This window comes from Gadus chalcogrammus, chromosome 15, assembly GCF_026213295.1.
Source record: "Gadus chalcogrammus isolate NIFS_2021 chromosome 15, NIFS_Gcha_1.0, whole genome shotgun sequence".
Lineage (NCBI taxonomy): Eukaryota > Metazoa > Chordata > Actinopteri > Gadiformes > Gadidae > Gadus > Gadus chalcogrammus.
Window position 1 is genome coordinate 3,482,798 of NC_079426.1, and position 18,754 is coordinate 3,501,551.

At 45.2% G+C, this 18,754-nt stretch overlaps 1 protein-coding gene across 1 annotated transcript in view; it reads right to left on the reverse strand.

Moving 5' to 3' along the window:
• Positions 1-623: 623 nt before the first annotated feature.
• wdr27 (WD repeat domain 27) overlaps positions 624-18,754 on the reverse strand; it is a 45,656-nt gene continuing 27,525 nt past the window's right edge. The window contains exons 22-23 of the mRNA XM_056609875.1: positions 13,362-13,460; positions 624-1,275 (exon numbers count right to left, since the gene is read on the reverse strand). Coding sequence (XP_056465850.1) covers positions 1,162-1,275; positions 13,362-13,460 — 213 coding nt within the window. The 3' untranslated portion in view covers positions 624-1,161. The remainder of the gene's footprint in view (positions 1,276-13,361; positions 13,461-18,754) is intronic.

An 18,754-nucleotide genomic window follows, 5' to 3' on the forward strand; every position in this document is an offset into this window, starting at 1 on the left:
CACTCTCTGGCACTTGAGCTGTAGGCCTAACGGCAGTATCTCTGTCAATAGATACGCATGCAGCATCAGTAATGATCAAGTCTATAGATATGTGATCAAAGATTATTATCATTGTTAAAAAAATTATCCATATTTGGGAAGTACATTTTATTACAACTGACTGATTGTCAGTTATTGTCTCTACAGCTTTATTTTCCTTTTTCTTATCAATCATGGTGATCTCTTCCGAGACAACAGACAGACATATATGGATAAATAGAGATGTGGTCATAACGCCTTTGAAAAAACGAAACTACTCAAAAACATTTATAGGTAGGCCTATCATTTAATACTTAAAACACATATTAATCTTTTGACAGTGTACAGTACTTTGTTTTCTAATGCTTTGTTTGCCAAGGACCTTTCCTCTGCTGTTGATGGTGACAGTGCGAGACAGCGATAGGTCGAGAGAGAGCGTGAGAGAGGGGGGGGGGGGGGGCGGGCCAGCTTCCACGGCGGTAGCAGCATCTGTGCCTCTGGCAGAGGACGCGGTCCCACCCAGTTGATGTCATAGCGTGAAAGGGAAACGATCAGAGTTGCACAAGGCGCTGCGTCGTTTCTGAACGGCTAGGTAGAGTGGCCCCTGACTGAAAACTTTAAACTTTAAAGGAACGTCTGGGTGTGTGAGTGCGGCTACCATGTACATTAACCTGAGGCGGGAGTGACACCATCAACAAAGCACAACAACGCATGACAGAAATGGGCGGAGGGAAAGCAAGGCAGGAAAGCATTTAATTTGATTGTTTGTTTCCTTGTTTATTGTGTGGTTTGCGCTTCCCTGTTGTGGTTCTTTGTTGTATTGTCTGCAGCTGTTCTATGTGCTGTGTGTTTGAGGAGGATGCGTTTTTTTTTCGCATGTTGGAATGAAACGAAAAACAAAAGACAGAACGACAAAACAAAATAAATCAAATTAAACATAAAAATGTAACCCCAAACAAAAATAAATACATCTGGCTGGTTTCTTAAAAATAAAATCCACCCAAAAACACATCACCAACTAGAAGACCAGGCATGGCTCCCAGAGACGCATTGAATTCCCGACCAATCAAAAGGACATAAAATCCCCCAGCCCTTCTCCAATCAGAGGCGGCTGGGGGCGGGGGGGAACACAGCCTGCTGCAATTACAGCGGCGAGGTGGGGAGGCCGGGTTGAGCCCCGCTGGGGTCAGGAGACAGACGGGGCCCACCGCTGGGCCGGAACACACCCAGCCGGCCGCCCAGAGTCCCGGTGAGCAGCTGAGGAGAGAGACAGGAAGAGAGAGAAGAGAGAGAGAGAAAAAAAGTGACGTCATGATGACCTTTTGGCTTCTTGAGGGAGGCAGGCGGGAAGTATTTGCCCGAGGAACTCTACTGCCCATCTCTCTCTGGACTTTCACTCCCTCTCCTCCCCCCCCCCCCCCCCCTCTCGCTTCCTCTCTCTCTAAATCTCTCGCTCTTCATTCCCTTTCTTCTCTCCTTGTCTGTCTTCCTGTCTATCTCTCTATCACCCCCTCATTGTCAATCAATCATCTCTCTCTCTCTCTCTCTCTCTCCCCTTTCTCTATTCCTCTCTATCTCTCTCTCTCGCCCCCTCATTGTCTCTCCCCCTTCTCTCACTCTCTCTCGCTCCACCCCTTTTCTCCCTCCACCCCCCCCCCCCTCTCTCTATCTCTCTCCATCTCTCCATCACCTTTCCCTCTCCCTCTCTCCCCCCCGTCTCTCTCTCTCCTCTCTCTCTGTCCAGACATCTGTTGTGGCATGATTATAATGGAGGCAAGGGTTCTTAACAGCACACCTGCTGTTAAGACCCCCCCCCCCCCCCCCCCCGCAAGCAGCATCCCAGCTGCTCCCGGTCCCCACTGTGTGTTTTCGTCAGAATTCCCCATTTTCCATACCTGTCTTAAATCAAAAAAGTACAGCTGAAGCGGGCCTGCGGCTCATCGGGCGTTACATAACGCTGTTTGATAATTTGGTACCGCATACTTTTCCCCAGCTTGAGTCCCGGTGAGTCAAGTGTTTACAGATTAATTGGATATGCGCGCGGCGATAAAACAAAAACAAATACTTGCTCGGTGTTGTCAGAGCAAGGGTTTGGACAACCGTCATCATATCGCATCCACTCCATACCAAGATGTGACCTCTCGCTTTACTGCCTGTGAAGGTCTAGAGAAATATGAAGACCTCAACATACACAATAACTCCCCACATGGATCAACGCTCACGTTCCCTTTAAACGCCCAGACAGGTGGACCTGCTGCGCTGGGAGCAGGCGGGAGGAGTCATCTTAAAGAAAGCCACGCACCCACAAGGACACACACACAGACACACACACAGACAGACACACAGACACACACACAGACAGACAGACAGACAGACAGACAGACAGACAGACAGACAGACAGACAGACAGACAGACCTATACAGACACACACACCCACACACACACATAAACACAGACAGACAGACAGACAGACAGACAGACAGACAGACAGACAGACAGACAGACAGACAGACAGACAGACAGACAGACAGACAGACAGACAGACAGACAGACAGAAAGACAGACATCTATACACACATATACACACACAAACACACCTACACATACACGCACACACACACATACACACACACACACACACACACACACACACACACACACACACACACACACACACACACACACACACACACGCACACACAGGTGTGAGTGAGAACATGACCCTGATTAGAAGGTTGATAGGGTAGGCATTAGTAAAAGAAAATCCCTTCCACAAATGCTTAATGGTGCATTTTACGGTATAGCCCCCTGGCCAGCTTTCCCCCGTGACTCGATGAATTATTTTTTATTACCAACTTATCTGGATCAGTCTCCTGGGCTCCTTCGTAAAGTCTTTAAACCGAACCAGAATGCGCTGTTAATCTAATGAATCTAAAAAATGCCCACGGGTAATAATGCCCAACCCGATAACATAGAAAAACCAGACACTAAATGTTACGATATTCCCGCCCCGAAACACATTCTTCTGACCTTGGAGAGGTTAGAGGTCAGGTCACAGTGCGTTGACACCTGATGTTCTAGAGAGATTAGTGCTATGGTGACGAGGGCTCCCATAACAAAGGTGTCAGCTGTCCTTTAAACACAACATTCCTGTGTTGAACACAGAAATGTGTTCACTGTTTAACTCGGTAGAATCGTTTTTCAGTGCAGCTTACGAATCACACACCCGCGTAGGACTTGATTGAGCATTGTTCTGTAAGTCATATTCCAATTAATTTAAAAAAATCATGCATGTCTTCTGTCAACAACAAAGATAATGTACATCATAATTATAGGGGTTGAACAGTGAATGAATCTTGGAGTAAGGATTGGTTTTGTGGATTTTTGATAGTTATTAATTATTAAGCAGACTGCCGCTCTGAGTCTGGGGATGTTACATAAACTCAAGTACGTCTGTTTGGCCGAAGACGATGGAAAAGAATCACAAATCAATAGTTCAAAGGACAGAGCTGAGCAGTTAGTTGAGTTATTAGCATTCCGGATGAGAGAAAAACTCGATCTGGGCAAAATGATTTAAACTTAGGCAGACGTGAGCAGTCTATTGCCCTCCCGTTACGCTCAATAGGCTATTGTTCGGAAAGAGTTCCAGGAATCGGTTTCCAAACAGTTGGATCTTCGGACTGTCCCACACAAGCAGGTGCTACGTGGCCAAAGTTGGAAAATGGGCAGGGGAATGGTATTCCATGTATCACTGGTGGGATTTAAACTTCGGGAATGTTTCATTCCCGTAACATGTCTGACTAATAAGACATTGACGTGAAAGCTTTTTTCCAAACTGCCATTGGACGTCAGTATCCGGTTGTTCCTCTTCCTGTGAAAGGCAAACTTGTGCCGTGGAGAACCCCCCTACATGAATGGCTGTGGGTCTGCAGCCTTAACCTCAACCACTGACTGCATCCGCTAATGAGCTCGACCAACTTCACTGCTGGGGTGGTTAACCATAAGATGCCCTTCTAGTTGGCTCTCAGCTCAATTCCCAGGGAAACCCCAATTTCCAGGGTTTCCGTCTTTGCCGTGTACTGCCACCAGTTGAAGTACATGCACCATCTTTAATGTCTCTGAGTTTACCCAGATTAGTCCGGGACTGATTGGTTGGTGCTGCATAAAGCCAGGTAGCAGACTGGAGCTCACTTAATCCAACAGTGGTTTCCCTCAGGAGGCACAGCTGAGCGTAGTTAGCGGTTGGCCCCGACGTTTATGTAAAAGAAGACCTTCCTTGTACTGTACATACAGTATATACAGTCCAGCCATATTAAAGCTTCAGTATTTTGCCAAGATGGATAATAATCACTCAGGTTGCATTATATTAGATTTAGAACCAACTACCAATCTGTCTATCCATCCCCTTCCACCCGTCCTTCCGGAATGTATGGAGGGAAAGGAATGCCGCTAAACATCCAGAATGGAGTGTGTGTTCCCCGACAGAGGACAACTGCACACACACACACATCTGGATCATTTTAACCGGTGACATATTCTGGATACATTTGATCCGTCCGTGTGCGGGCCAAGATCCTCAGTTCATCACTTCCTGTGTGTTGACAGCCTCGCGCGGGTTGACATCCCGCCAGCCGGTTGTGGAGTAGAGATCCCCCTTCAGCTCCGTCTCACGCCAATGTGATACTCTGGAAGAGCCAGCAAGGCCCACCTCTGTGTTTACTGTCTGACCCCCGTCAGCCCAGCAGTCTGCTGGCCGCGCCCAGGGGCCACCACATCAGTGGAGAGACCCAAGGAAAGAATAGCAGTGGTTCGGTTTGCTGAGTGGTCGCTCAAGGTCAACCAAAGGCCATCGGACGATCACGGAAAGAAACGAGGCGACGGGTCAGCGGAGACGCCATCTGCTATCATTCTCACGGAAACATGTTGGATTTGATAGGACACACCGCCATGCAGACATATGGACACAGGAGTGTCAAAAGCGTACGAGCGCCATTGAGGTGATTCATGGCTCATGTGTTGGCCTGGATGCAGCGACGGTCAGAGCTTCAACCCGGAGAGACAGCTGCTAGTGTCATTGAGGGGTTACGGTCCTACACTTAGTTCAACACGTCAATCGTAAATGTGCTCGCGCTCGGGGAAGCGCCGATGGGAACCGCTCCCTGTGTACTCTGCAGAGCGCCATAATGGGTTCGGAAACTGTGTGAACGTTATCAGACGCTCCGCAGGAGTTTTACGAGGGCCTAATGGTTTATGTGGCGTTTTGATTTCGTACACTGTGAGCTTGTTTAGGGGTTCGAACGTCAGATGTTTGCGTGATCATCAATGTGCGGAGAAATTTTCGTTTTCACGCACAAAGGTGCAGGAATACTTTCAATTCAGATATTAACAGCTTATGTGTTCACCCTTGACACTGTGTTGTCTTGTTTAGTTGAATTGTATTAACATAAGCCCCTCATAAATTACTCAATATCTAATATATAAAGCCTTTCTTAAGCCCAATGTCCAATAAATACATCAATTATCCTCCATTGTCATACTATTGATTTAGATAAAGCAGAAATCCAGGTTATTCAAATATTAGTCTTGATTAAATTGGCTCCAGGGCTCCTGCTGAGCTCATCGTTTGGATTTTGAAACACATTAAAGGTGACAACCATCGTATACAACCGCATCCCCATGGTTCATTCTGCAAGGCCGGACACACTAACCTGCTTCCTCGAACTCCACATTGATATGCCTCTGGTTACTGCCTATTTCCTTGAACTCCACATTGATATGCCTCTGGTTGCGGACTGTTTCCTTGAACCAAACATTGATATGTCTCTGGTTACAGCCTGTTTCCTCGCCTTAGCTCCTAGACGCCCATGGGTTATAATTTGATTGAATATCCCTGTGAGGACGAGGAGCTGGGCTGCCGAGAGGGCCATTAATTAGTCAAACCTCCAATGAATGAATGTGTCCTTCAGGGCCAGATATGCACCTGAGGCTTGGCCTAATGTCCGCCAACACTGCCAAAAAATGCGCAGGTCTACTCCTATGGAACCGGGAGTTAGATCCCGAACAAGGAATGCAATGAGAAACCACTCAAGATTTTACAAGAGGGCAAAATGGAGCGACATTAACAGTTGAGCCTTCTCATTACTGAGCAAATAAACCCTGGGGGGCTGTGTAGGGTGGTCTTTGAAGTGTTGTACAGGGACGTCGGAGCAGAGAATAGAATAATACTGTCGGCCTTTTGAATGTGAAATACAAAAGGGTTTCAGGACCGGGAAATGTAAATATAAGGATCTCCTATAGCCAACCCTGAGACGGGCGAGGCAGCAATTTACCAGGACTGCGTCTTGATCCCTTAACCCCATCCTTCTTTATACATGTCTGTTTGTGTGCTGGGCTGATCCGCAAGAGAGACGAGCAAGTATGTGGAAGGACTTCAGGCAGACATTAGATGAGAGGAGAAAGGAATCAAGGTTAATCAGAAGCAGACTCTGAAGACCCAGCCAAGCTCTTAACAGAAACGAACCGACCAAATCTGGGGAGTTTAGACCGACTTTTCATCTCTCTGTAGCCCATGGGTTACTTGTGAGTCAACGAAACAAAGAGACAACATCTTTGTTATGGTATTATGCATGCTCATGTAAATCAGCCCTACATTTATGTGACATTATGATTGCATTTTTTACTATTGTTTTACTTTTATTGTTTTTGTCCCACCATTTTTAGTCCTTCCATATGCAATAGTTCAGTAAATGCTTGATAGAGTCTTGCTGCGCGCTGCCGCGGTGGACAGTGCCCACTGCCGGTATCGCTAACAAATTGGTTCACACAACAAAATGTTTCAGCAGGGCCTACTACTGGACTGAGTAGGACCGTTCTGATGGTTGATGAGTTTAGAGGTAGCTGGCTCGTATTGAATTACTGAGTACATTGAAAAGATAACAGCACAATGACAAATTACAAACACAAATTATGAAGACAATCAATTTTAGTAGAAAAGTAAAATCTGACCTTGCAACGCAATATGACGAAATGGACCTGATCTTCAACAATTATTATTCTTTTAAATCATTTGGATTTGGCCTTTAAGGACCCTTATTTCACCCTCACCGTCTTCACGTGATATATCATTCCGAGCCATTTCAAAATCCATCCACTTGTGATCAGAAATGGGGCTGTCCGTCAAGGTGTATCATGGATAGATTAAAGCCCCGGTCACCTTCCTGCTGGACTGTACCAATTGTTTGCCCTTGGTTGAATAGGGGCCCCCTTTATATTTTCAAGTTTCAAGTTCAAGTTCACTTTATTTTATACCCAGAGGTAGATTTTGATTGCAGTATAGAGTCATCATAATACACACACATGGGAAAAAGACATGGAGGAACATATCAAACATCATCCAGCTAAGAACAGTAGAACAAAATGGCAAAGGGGCTTCTTCCAACTTGGCATAGTGACCAACTTTTATATCCTACAAAAGGCCCAAAGTGGGACCACCAGCATGCACTGCATTAAACAAGCCTTCCCTCCCTGAAACCAAATAAAATAAGCTACCCCTCAAATCATTACAATTCTACATCAAATCAATCCCTTTAAGAGGAACGCCCAGACCACAGTGCAGCTCAGTGTCCCCATCACGTGATCTGCCCAGGGGCTTGGGCAAGGCACGACCCTCGTCGTCGCTCGCCGCTGACCGCCTTCCGTGTTCAAAAAGTCGTGCGTGAGAACGGCAGGCGGTCAGCGGCAGTGGTAGGGACTGAGAGAGACTTGATGTACATATCCCTCTGTGCTGATGGAAGCTGGAGAACAAGAAACAAGATCAATTGGCCACCTGACGGCATAATTGACAATAGCATTTGTTATGTTAACTACAATGCTATTAATACTGCAACGTTAATTGAGATTGATGTATGTCGCGCCCGACAAATAACAAAACAGTGGCTCTGACACTGTGGCGGGGATGTTGATTTGCGGCTGCTTAGGAGAAGTATACGGTGGCTAAGCTCCAGTATTTGTTGAAAAGCCCACTCTGGATGTAATCAGAAGGCAGCCCCGACCCGCCATGTGCCTCCTATAGCGCCACAATTAGGTTTTTGTGGGAACTTTCTGCCTACTCGAGAGAGCCATACCTGGTTTTCATCAGTAACTCAAATCCGCAAGGACTGCAGTTCTTACTTGTTGCTCATAGTCAGAATTAAACATTTATTGGGGATGGTTAAAACAGTTACAACTCAATTACTTCCATTCCTTCTATTCTGATTGAAAGGTCAATAAAAAAGGTAAGTGATTGATTTAGTAGGGGATGTTTGTTGTATTTTTCCTGGCAGGTCTACTCTTAAAAACAAGCCCTCCTCCTCTAAAATGAAGCACACACAAGCTAACGTGATTCATTATGTTGATTGATTCCCTGTTCTGGCAGGGCTAAGGCGATTCTCCGAGCCCAGGTTCTGCTGCTGTTGTCATGCCTCTAGATTTAGCGGCAGACCCATCGGAGCCCACCAGTTATGTCGCACATCTGTAAGGGTTACGGCTTCCACGTAGACCGACCCTGACGGACGGCCCGGGTCGGAGATGGTGACTGACACACACCTGAGGACAGAGGGAACTATCGTATCCGATAGAGTATGTGTAGAGCTTCAGATGAACAATGGCCCAAATCCAAATGAGAGAAAATGGCAGTGATGGGGACCACACAGTGATTTTTTATAAGCCTCTCTTTAGTATGTATCGTTATTTCACTTTATGCTGCGCAAAGTGACTGAAAACCATCCTCTTGGACCCATGACATGGGAAACATGGAAGTGGAAGTAAGATCACAAGTTAGCATGAATGTGTTTCATGTGGACGTCTCTCTGCTCGGATCATCCTGCTTGCGGCCCTGCACACGTTTGACATGACTGAATTGCTCTGAGCAAGAATGTTATTTTTCTTGTCTACAAATAGCAACTTTGAATCCTAACATCTGCATATTTTTTCTTTGTGGCTGACCATCTCCACTCCTTAAATACACCCATCTTTCCCACTGGCAAACTGCTGCGTATGGGGTGAAAATGACAGGGTTGCTGATCAGGTTTGTCAACTTTTACCCTAGCATTTAGTTCCAAACATTATATTACATTATAACATTATATTTAAAAAATATGTAACTTGTCTTTATGCCTAAGAAAATGTGCATTGGATCGAAAGTGGTGTCCCTTAAGATCACGCACTGCTGCAGATATACTGGCTTGAAATGACTACACATCATGTGTGGTGCACATCTAAACCGTACGAACGAAACCTTAGAAACAAATATTTTGAAGGCTGCATAGTATGCATTGGCCTTTATTAAAAGAGCTTATGTTTGTCTCTTCCACCGTCAGAGGCCAGAAAGTTGAATGTGGTTTGATGGATGTACTTACTCTCATGTTTTTTTTCCTACCCATACTCCCTTCAACAGCAGGAACCATGATTAATCAAACCAGTAAATGTTTTTCCATGCCTAAAAAGTCAAATGTTTCTAGTCTTTGGCCAATGGCTGCAACTTTTTTTTTTTGGTGGAAACAAACCCCTTGAAACGCTTCAATATTGATGGCTGTGATGCGCAATTTCCGTCTCTGTACAATGCGTTTCTTTTAAGAAACTTCTACGGACCAGTGATTTGTTAGACCTGCAGTAAACCACCTTTAATCTTTTGGCAGGTGCTGCAGTTTAGAGGATAACAGTGGTATTTATAACACACTGTTCTGTGTTCCTCTCCATTTAATCACATAATTAGTCCGAACCGCTGCACTCAACAACGTCGACCATCTTAAGTGGAATGATCCATTTTGGATGTGCATGGAACACTGTCAAAATCTCCCCATAGCCTACTCTCCTTTACCAGTCTTCCCTGCATCCGTAGATCTTCAAGGTCTTCATTTAAATCACCTTGCTCCTCCTTTTCTTGTCACACTAATTGAATTAGAATTTGTGAGGGAGAAACTTATAAAAAGCATAAATGTAAACTGCGATTTCTTATTGATAATTTCGTGACTTTACACATTTAAATCACATTTAAACTTCATTAAATATATTACCACACATCTTGCAATATTATAAATCAACATTATCCAGAGACAGTGATTGGGGAACCAGAATCATCCAACAGAGACATATTGAAGGAAGGTTGAGAGTGATGCAAGTTGACGGGCTCTGATTGATGAAGTGTGCTTTCATACTCTGCAGATCGCTCCTCAGTCCGCTAGTCAAACATGCAACACTCATTTTCCACTTGGGGAAGTTGCCTCTGTCCAGCGCTGGGATGTCAGGGCTGAACGGAACAAAAGACTCTGTGAGGGCCCGGTTCTTCAGTCCAAAAGGAAATCAACAGAGTCCCATGGCAAACGCGGCCCAAGTCGTAATGCTGCACTTTTAAAGGCTATGTTATGTGCAAAAGGAGCTTCGGTCAGTCCTCTGGGGGATCTTTACCTTGGTAATAAAGTGCTACCTTTTACGAATTGTTCCTCGCAAAAAAAGCCTCTGAGGATTTCTTTTGGAAGAGATATAGACGGGATATCGGAAGCACTTTTCGAGTTTAAATTTTGCTCTGCTGTAATGACAATTCAAGACTTTCACAGACATTTGTTCTGTTTTGGGTTTTTGGAATACCTTGATTTCTTGAGTAAGACAGTTTTTCCTTTCCTGTTTAAGGGCCTAGGGGCTGTTCTTGTTTTTGAGTTGAGCTGAGTAAGTAAAACTTTACTTGAATCTGGACTTGTAATTGTGTCTAAAATAGGTAGCAAGGCTCGGGAACATTCTTTAAAAGTGCAGTGTTTACAATTTAGTGGCCTCTAGCGGAACGGATTTGGCAGAAATTTAATATAATATTCATTAGTATGTTGAAATGAGGAGGGAACAAAGGGCAGATGGAAAATAAGACGCTATGATTATGTTACCTTGGAATGAGCCCTGTCTATCTGGGGTCCCCTTCCCCAGAGTCCAGGGGCCCTCTTCCCATGAGCCCACCATGTTGCAGCGCCATGTTACTACAGAGGCCCGGAATGGACAAACGGCACTGTAGAGAACCAGTTTTTAATTCAACCAACTTTCAAAGCACGCACACACACACACACACACACACACACACACACACACACACACACACACACACACACACACACACACACACACACACACACACACACACACATATACACACATATACACACAGTCCGCTAGGGGAATAAAAGTCTCAAGTTACTTAAAATGTTTAACTTTAAAATACCTTAATATAGATCAAGTAAATATTTTTGGGACTCTTGGAAAAAGTCAAAATTACCGATTGGCAGAAATGACTCAACAAAACCAACTTTAGCCCTTGGCCCTTTTCCCTTCTCTTCCAGGATGAACAGCACAGTGAGTTATATCTGGACGGGACGTATTGTGTGGTCAAGAATCATTAAGGTAATATAAATAACGTAGGACATAAACTAAAACAGACGTTAATGTGGATTTAATATTATGACATGAGTGCTGTTAAAAAATTAACTACGTGGACAGGTCCGACGTTAATACCGGAGCCAACTGTTCAACATAGTAACACACACACGCGTGTACTTTGCTTACCCAAAATACGTGTCCTGTCGCCCACTTGTAATTCACGGTTGGAATACAATTTGGGTAATTTGTTAATCTCAATATAAATCAATATGACTGTTCTGTGGTTGGGTTTGCCAACGCTCTATTTCACACTTAACACATGAGTAGCTCCATTGTGCTCGTAGAATACTGTTGAGAAAAACAGATTACAAGATATATCTGCTGTTGTACTACATATCTAAATGTTTTCTTAAACATAACAACTGCAAAGATAAGCCACAATAAATTGGCTTCTTGTACAATAAATTACAGCTTTTTGTCCTAACTACACACAAAGCACACCTACACCTACACGTACACAGACACACACAAACACACTCATTTTCTCACGCACACAAACACATTCTCTCACAAACACACACACACTCTCTCATGCACACACACACACACACACACACACACACACACACACACACACACACACACACACACACACACACACACACACACACACACACACACACACACACACACAGCGATGTTGACCTTACCCTTGGGGAAAAATAACAGCGAGCCAACCCTGTTTGACCTCCACCTTGGGCTGTCACTCTCCCATTACTGCCACACTGACACACAACCAGGAAGTCACAGATCGGGAAGCCCTGCTTGCATAATGTGTCTCAAACATTGCACAATGCACGTTAATCAGGTATGCTATTTTTGCAAATTGTTTGATGTGATGCCATGCATTGCATGATAACACCACTAATCTGTTGTCCTGCACCCAGAAAGACTAGACATTAAGATTAGCAATGCAGGTGGAATGTGATGCATACTTTGTTGTACCTCCCAGTAAACCTTCATTCTGACTTTACCCAAGAAGATCTAAATTATTCAATTCTTCAAAGATCACTCAATCAGGACAAGACTAAATCGAACAGGGCATGCGTACATAGTCACTCAATCACAACCAAAGGGGTGATGGCCTTCGACACTAGGTCTACAGGCAGGGGGTTGATTCACACTCTCAACCTCTTCAGCCTTCATGACCTCGGTGACCCTGGCCTTAACCGGAGACCGGTTATCCCCACTCCTCGTCTTCCAGCTGTCAAGCCGTCCTGGCATGCTCCAGACTAGCTACAAGGTCCGGCATGTCAACAATGCCCGACGGAGATGACGTTCGCTAGCCAGAATTTATTTTACTGAGGCCATCAAAAGCCAAATGTGCTTTTGGAGATTCATGTGAGATTCATTGAATTCCAAAACAAAAAGCGAATAGTTTCTTTATCTGGGCTTAAGTGTCGGCTGTATTGTCAACATTTGGACACCAGATAAGAGTTTTACGAATGAATTTAACCAAACCACACCAAGTCAAAACTAATGGAAAATAAATACCTTTATGAAAACTGCTCAATTGCAATAAAGATCTGTGTATGTGTTAAAGTAAACGCTTCACACTTTCCATTAAGTGCTTCAAAAGGCTGACTAGGTACTTTAAAGTACGTAACCCTTAAGCTAGATATAGATAGATAGAGATGGATATAAAGAGATAGACACAGCTTGGTGTAGCTTGATATGGATATGAATACATAGATAAAGTGTGACGCAGATAAAGACGGATAGAGATCGATAGATTTGGAATAGATAGAATGGATGGAGCCAGACAGATATAGTTGGAGGTAGATATATATAAAGATAGGGAGATATTCTATATTAACAAGAGGCTCATGCAGAAAGATGTCGAGTGTAGTGTGGGTAGCATGCGTATAGAGTGTGGGCCAGTCCTCACCTCAGGTGTGGCGGGGTTGAAGGCCACACGCAGAACGGTGTCAGAGTCTCTGTGGAGCTTGTGGAGGAACCTGTTGCTGCGGAGGTCATATATGTAGGCCTGGGGATAAAGGCAGCAGTAAAACACACTGATGTACACATGAATGGCACTCAATCAAAGGCTACATAAACCGAACAATATGTCAGATCTGGAGAGGCACTTCAGCGCTCTGTAGTTTAATAATACTTTATCAGTCACAGGTTGAATTGGACTAGGTTTGGACGTCTCTCTCTCTCTCTCTCTCTCTCTCTCTCTCTCTCTCTCTCTCACCCTCCCCCCCCCCCCCCTCTCCCCCATTGACATGACTAGGTTTGGACGTCTCTCTCTCTCTCTCTCTCTCTCTCTCTCTCTCTCTCTCTCTCTCTCTCTCTCTCTCTCCCTCCCCCCCCCCCCCTCTCCCCCATTGACATGAGCACAGATAAGTCCAGACGGGGATGTCTGCTACCAGACGACGACTCATCAGATTCCTGCAGCTGTTCCTCATTATACCTCCTGGAGAGGTCGGGCGCATGCTCTCTAGCGCGCTTTCGAGCTCACTACCTAGCACGGTGCCTAGCACACTACCTAGCGCAATACCTAGACCACTGCCAGGCTCACTCCCTACCTCACTGCCTAGCACACTACCTAGCACAATACCTAGCTCACGTAATAGCTCAATACCTAGCTCTCTTCCTACCACACTACCTATTACAGTACCTAGCACAGACCTACTCTTTACTCCATGCAATTTAGAGGGCATTAGAAATAAGGGGTGCCGGAAAATATGGCCTGTGAACCTTTTAGAACAACTTTATTAAAGGGCGATACAAATAAGACGGACTCCCTTGACCTGACTTAAAGAGACCATTACTGTGAATACATATTTCAATAGTACGTGCTTACACACACGTGCACACCTAAAGCATGCTGTGATAATAACCCCAATCTATAACAGGATAACGTTGCAGTGCGTTTCCACCATCGGATACACTCATCAAAGATCGGTCCTGGGACATAGTTTGGTGTCAAATGGTCCAGGGGTGCATTTTTAGACCGTGCACGTTTCTTTTCCATGATTGTTTAGTGAAATATGGAGAGTGGAGACAAGTACAAAATGTGTTTGGCCGAAGGAAATCTCAGGGCAGCAACAAATAAAGACTGGCTCGCTCACTACCCTGCACATTATCGGATTCCAAGAAGCGCTGGAGCCGTCCAACAGCCAGGTCGCCTCCATTGGCTGCCCTGAGTTCCCGCAATTAATAACCGACAGCGGCGGCCGCGGCAGCAACGATCATATGTTATTCCGCTGCTCTCACCGAACACACGTAGCATGAGGGGGGGGGGCTGGGGGCAGGGAGTGAAGAGGGAGGCGCTGCTCTGAAAGGCTTTGAAAGGCGAGTATAGGGGACGGCATGGAAAAGCAATTAGGCAGTTGTGCATCATTGTGGATGTTTCGTCGGAAACAAAAAGGTCCCGGTCCAAACAGAGATCTTTGAGTCAGGCTGTGTGCGCTGTCCTCGCGTCGAGCGGGAGGTGAGTGTGATAGAGCTTCTGCTGCTCTCAGGCTTTCCACTCCCATTAGGATTCACCCAGTGCTACTTAAGGGGCCTCGGCACGGTGCGTACTGAGCACTAATGGAGGATCTGAATTCATCATTTTCCGAACGTTGGCTCAAAACGAAAAAAAACAATGTCTTTACTGAGCGCCACTGAATCCCTCTCCGGTCGTTGCCCCTGTAACCATCCTGAGGAAGACTCTGATCGGGGCCTGGGGAGGGGGAGGGGGCTGTGGGCTTAAAGCTGGGGGAGGAAGGCCAGCACTGCTGTGAGGCTCTGAGCCAGGACTCTTGATGGGGTGCTTGAGAGGAAGAGGAGGAGGAGGAAGGGCAAGGCCCTCCTGTGAGAAGCCGTCTCATCCTCTTCATGATGAGCTGTGGCGAACGAGGGGCAGCTTCAGCCACAGGCTCATCACTCCTCCAAAGGAGCTTTCCATTCCTTTGACCCGACCGCCTTGAGATTGTACAACAACCCCCCCCCCCCCACCCACCCCCTTATCGATTTGCTGAATCATTTGGATTTGTTTGACACATACGTCTGCACATAGAGCTGCATTCATTAAGTGTCAAATTAAGCAGAGGCTGACATTTAGGACCACCATCATAAGGTTCAGAGACTAAAGGGCTGATTATGGTTTGACGTTCACGCAACGCAAAGACCGCTCAGACGCTTCGACGCGGTCGTGAACCTTTATGGTTCTGCGTCAGGTTTTGGTAAGCGGACCAATCACAGCCCTCGCTGCTGTGTCGCCTTTGACGGAAGGTTTGACGGAATTTTTTGAGCCGCGGTGGACACAAGGAGGGTCCGCAAGGACGTAAGGGGTCCGTAACCTCCTTGCGTTGTGTGAACGTGGGACCATAATCACTTCAGCCCTTTACGCTGATATACTACGATTAAATGTTCTGATTCAACCTTCATGTTAGTGTCCCTTCAAACACCTCAAGAGGACGTATTTATAATTTTTTAAAGAGCATTTGAATAATTGGCCGTGGAAAATCCATGTATCCTTTGCATACACGGCCAGGGTGAGATAGCTTATTTAACGGTCTAATGGTCCGGCAGTATTTCAGCAGGGCATCTGTTGCGTGAGTCAGTGACTATACACTGTGAGGGGCCAGCGGGCAGTAAAGCTTTGTGACTTTGGAAATTCTTTATGAAGACATGATGGATGGCTAAGGAGTGATGATGAAGCCATAAGCTAGTGGAGGAAGTTGGCCTCCACCCGAGACTTTATTGTCACACGAGTAAACCTTCAAAAGGCCAGCAGTCACCCTTAAAGCACTAAACGAAAAACTCAAAACACCCATGTTTTTCCTGAGCAAGAATATCATCAAATGTTTTACTTTATCAAGGAGGCCAAGATCCATGTTGGATTTACAACGTGCCGAACATGGTCTGAGTCAAAACGATGGGAAAAACCAAATTGATCAAGCATGCTTTTATTTTGAAGTCCCTTACGTGACACACTTTTCCCCAGTCAAACAAAGTACATGATTCAACAGTTTGTAATGGAAGCCCGAATGAGCTGCTGCTGCTGCTGGGATTGATAAGTTGCGAAGGAAATGGAAAGTGTGCCACAAAGCAACATTCATTGTCTATAATTACAGACCAGAATAAACATGACAAATTTAAATTACATGTTTTGGAGACTATGTAGGATAGGTTGACTATAACAACCTGCCCTACACAAATGTTTGCTATGGTTCGAACATAAGGCCGGTTTTGACTGGAGTTGAACTTTAATCCAATCAGATAAGTGGTTGGGATTTGTTCCTAGTTGTATAGACAACATTACGAGATATCAACAGGAAGAAATATAATTTCCCTTGGTGGTGAAACCAGATGATTTATTCCTAATGAATCACTCACTCCAGCATTTTTTTCGTGACCCTTTTCAACTCCATTGCGGCATGCTGGTAATCATGCGCTGAGAGTGGATTCTGAAAGCTAAGTCATACCAATCATCTGTTTCAATGAGGATCGTGGGCACAGACCACCAGGAAATGTACATTTCTCGAGATGGCTGTGGCCAGGCAGGGCTTCCAGGCATAGCGGCAAGGGGAGTTAAGAGGGGGGGGGGGGGGGGGCAGTCAACTATATGAAATGCATCGAGGCAAAGCCCTGGGAAGTAAAATACCAGGCGGCTGTACTATTGACATTTGGACATGAGACCCTCGATGAGGTCAGCGATCTATGTTCGCAATACATGGTAGAATATGGGAAAAGTATTACATTGAAAGTTCATGTTGCCATTCCACGACCACAAAGTCTAGTAAAATTATACAGCCTAGCCTGTGCCAGTGATGTAACGGCGGCCTGGTGGTGGACATGCGCCTTGGAGTAGGGCTCTGCCGCTGCCCGTGTTATGTCTTCTTATCCGGCCACATAATATCATGTATGTTTTTATGAATGGATCGATGCTGTCCACTGTTTGAATCCAATGGACAGCATCGATCCATTGTGCTACAGCTCAATTTACCGTGTAGAAACTGTCTTCCTGTCTTGACAGGAAGAGGGGAAACAACCTGGTTTTGTATTTATGTTATAAGGTTGTGAAAATTCAGTGCAGTACAAGTTTGCATATCAACACCATTTTTGGTGCAATTCTTCATCTTCTGTAGTGGTGAGAAAGACTTTGTATATATATGTTCATATCTATAATAGACATGTGATCTATGTTTTTATGTATCCTTAAACTGATGAAAGAAGGTATATGAAGCATCCGGGAGCTTGGATCTGCAGTTCAGTCCTAATCGACTGCGCGAAGTTTCATGAAAAGAAAAAAATAATGAAAAGAAAGAAAAGTAAATTCCTATAAACTGTGTTCCCAAATGGACCTTCAGTTTTATAAGTCTCATTGTGCAGCGAGAAGCCACTGCTATGAGCAACAAATTCATCACTGACAGGTGTGCCTGTTAAAGGCCTAGTAAAGCCTGGGTTGCCTTCAGAAGTTCCAGAGGATATAGATGTCATAACGATGTCCAAGCTATGCTTGAAGTCCTTGCCAGGACATAAACTGTGTTATGTGCACATTTAGCACATTCCCCCCCACCCTCAAGTCTGTTTCAACCAGGCGATGAAAGGCCACGGCACAAAGTGCAAGGACAATGCTTTATTGTCTGTGGTCTCTGAAGGATGCCTCGTGCAAAACACAAAGGTGTCAAATAGAAAAAATGGACGCCAGAAGGTTTGGATGTTTGGAAAATATGGTATGGATGTTTGAAAAATATGAAAATGGATTATACACGAAACAACACGTGTGCTGTAAATCCCAAAGTGAACCAATTACTACAACTAAAAATATCACCTTTTACTTGGGCCTGAAATTAGCCTGCTCTGCTTGGAGGGTGGGGGGGTGGGGGGGGGGGGGTCTACTTAACGGTCTAGCTGGAGCACTCAGAGGGGTCCACATGTGGGGGCCTTGAGGCTCCCCCTCCTGAGAAATCTGAGCTACTTTAAATACTTTTCCAGCCTTTGTACAAAACCTCAAACGGGGAATTGAAATGATTTATTTATGAAGAATTTGGGGGAAATCTTATTTTGTAAAGCCCCATTGGCAAGCGTGGAGATCTAATATGTGCATTAGCCTATAAGCCTATCATTTCCAGTAACAAATAGTGTCCCCAGTTGCTGCCATGCGATTAGCCTCGGCCGGGCTGCTGAACTCTTCCAGTGGTACTGGCTCGAAGCGTGTTTGTTGAATTCCCCTTTTTCTTCTCTAATGCAGATTCGAAACACCTGTGCCTGTAAAAAAAGGGGTCTATCGTTTATCGCACCGCATCTGCGGTACGGGAAACCGAGCACCGCGTCTAACTCTGT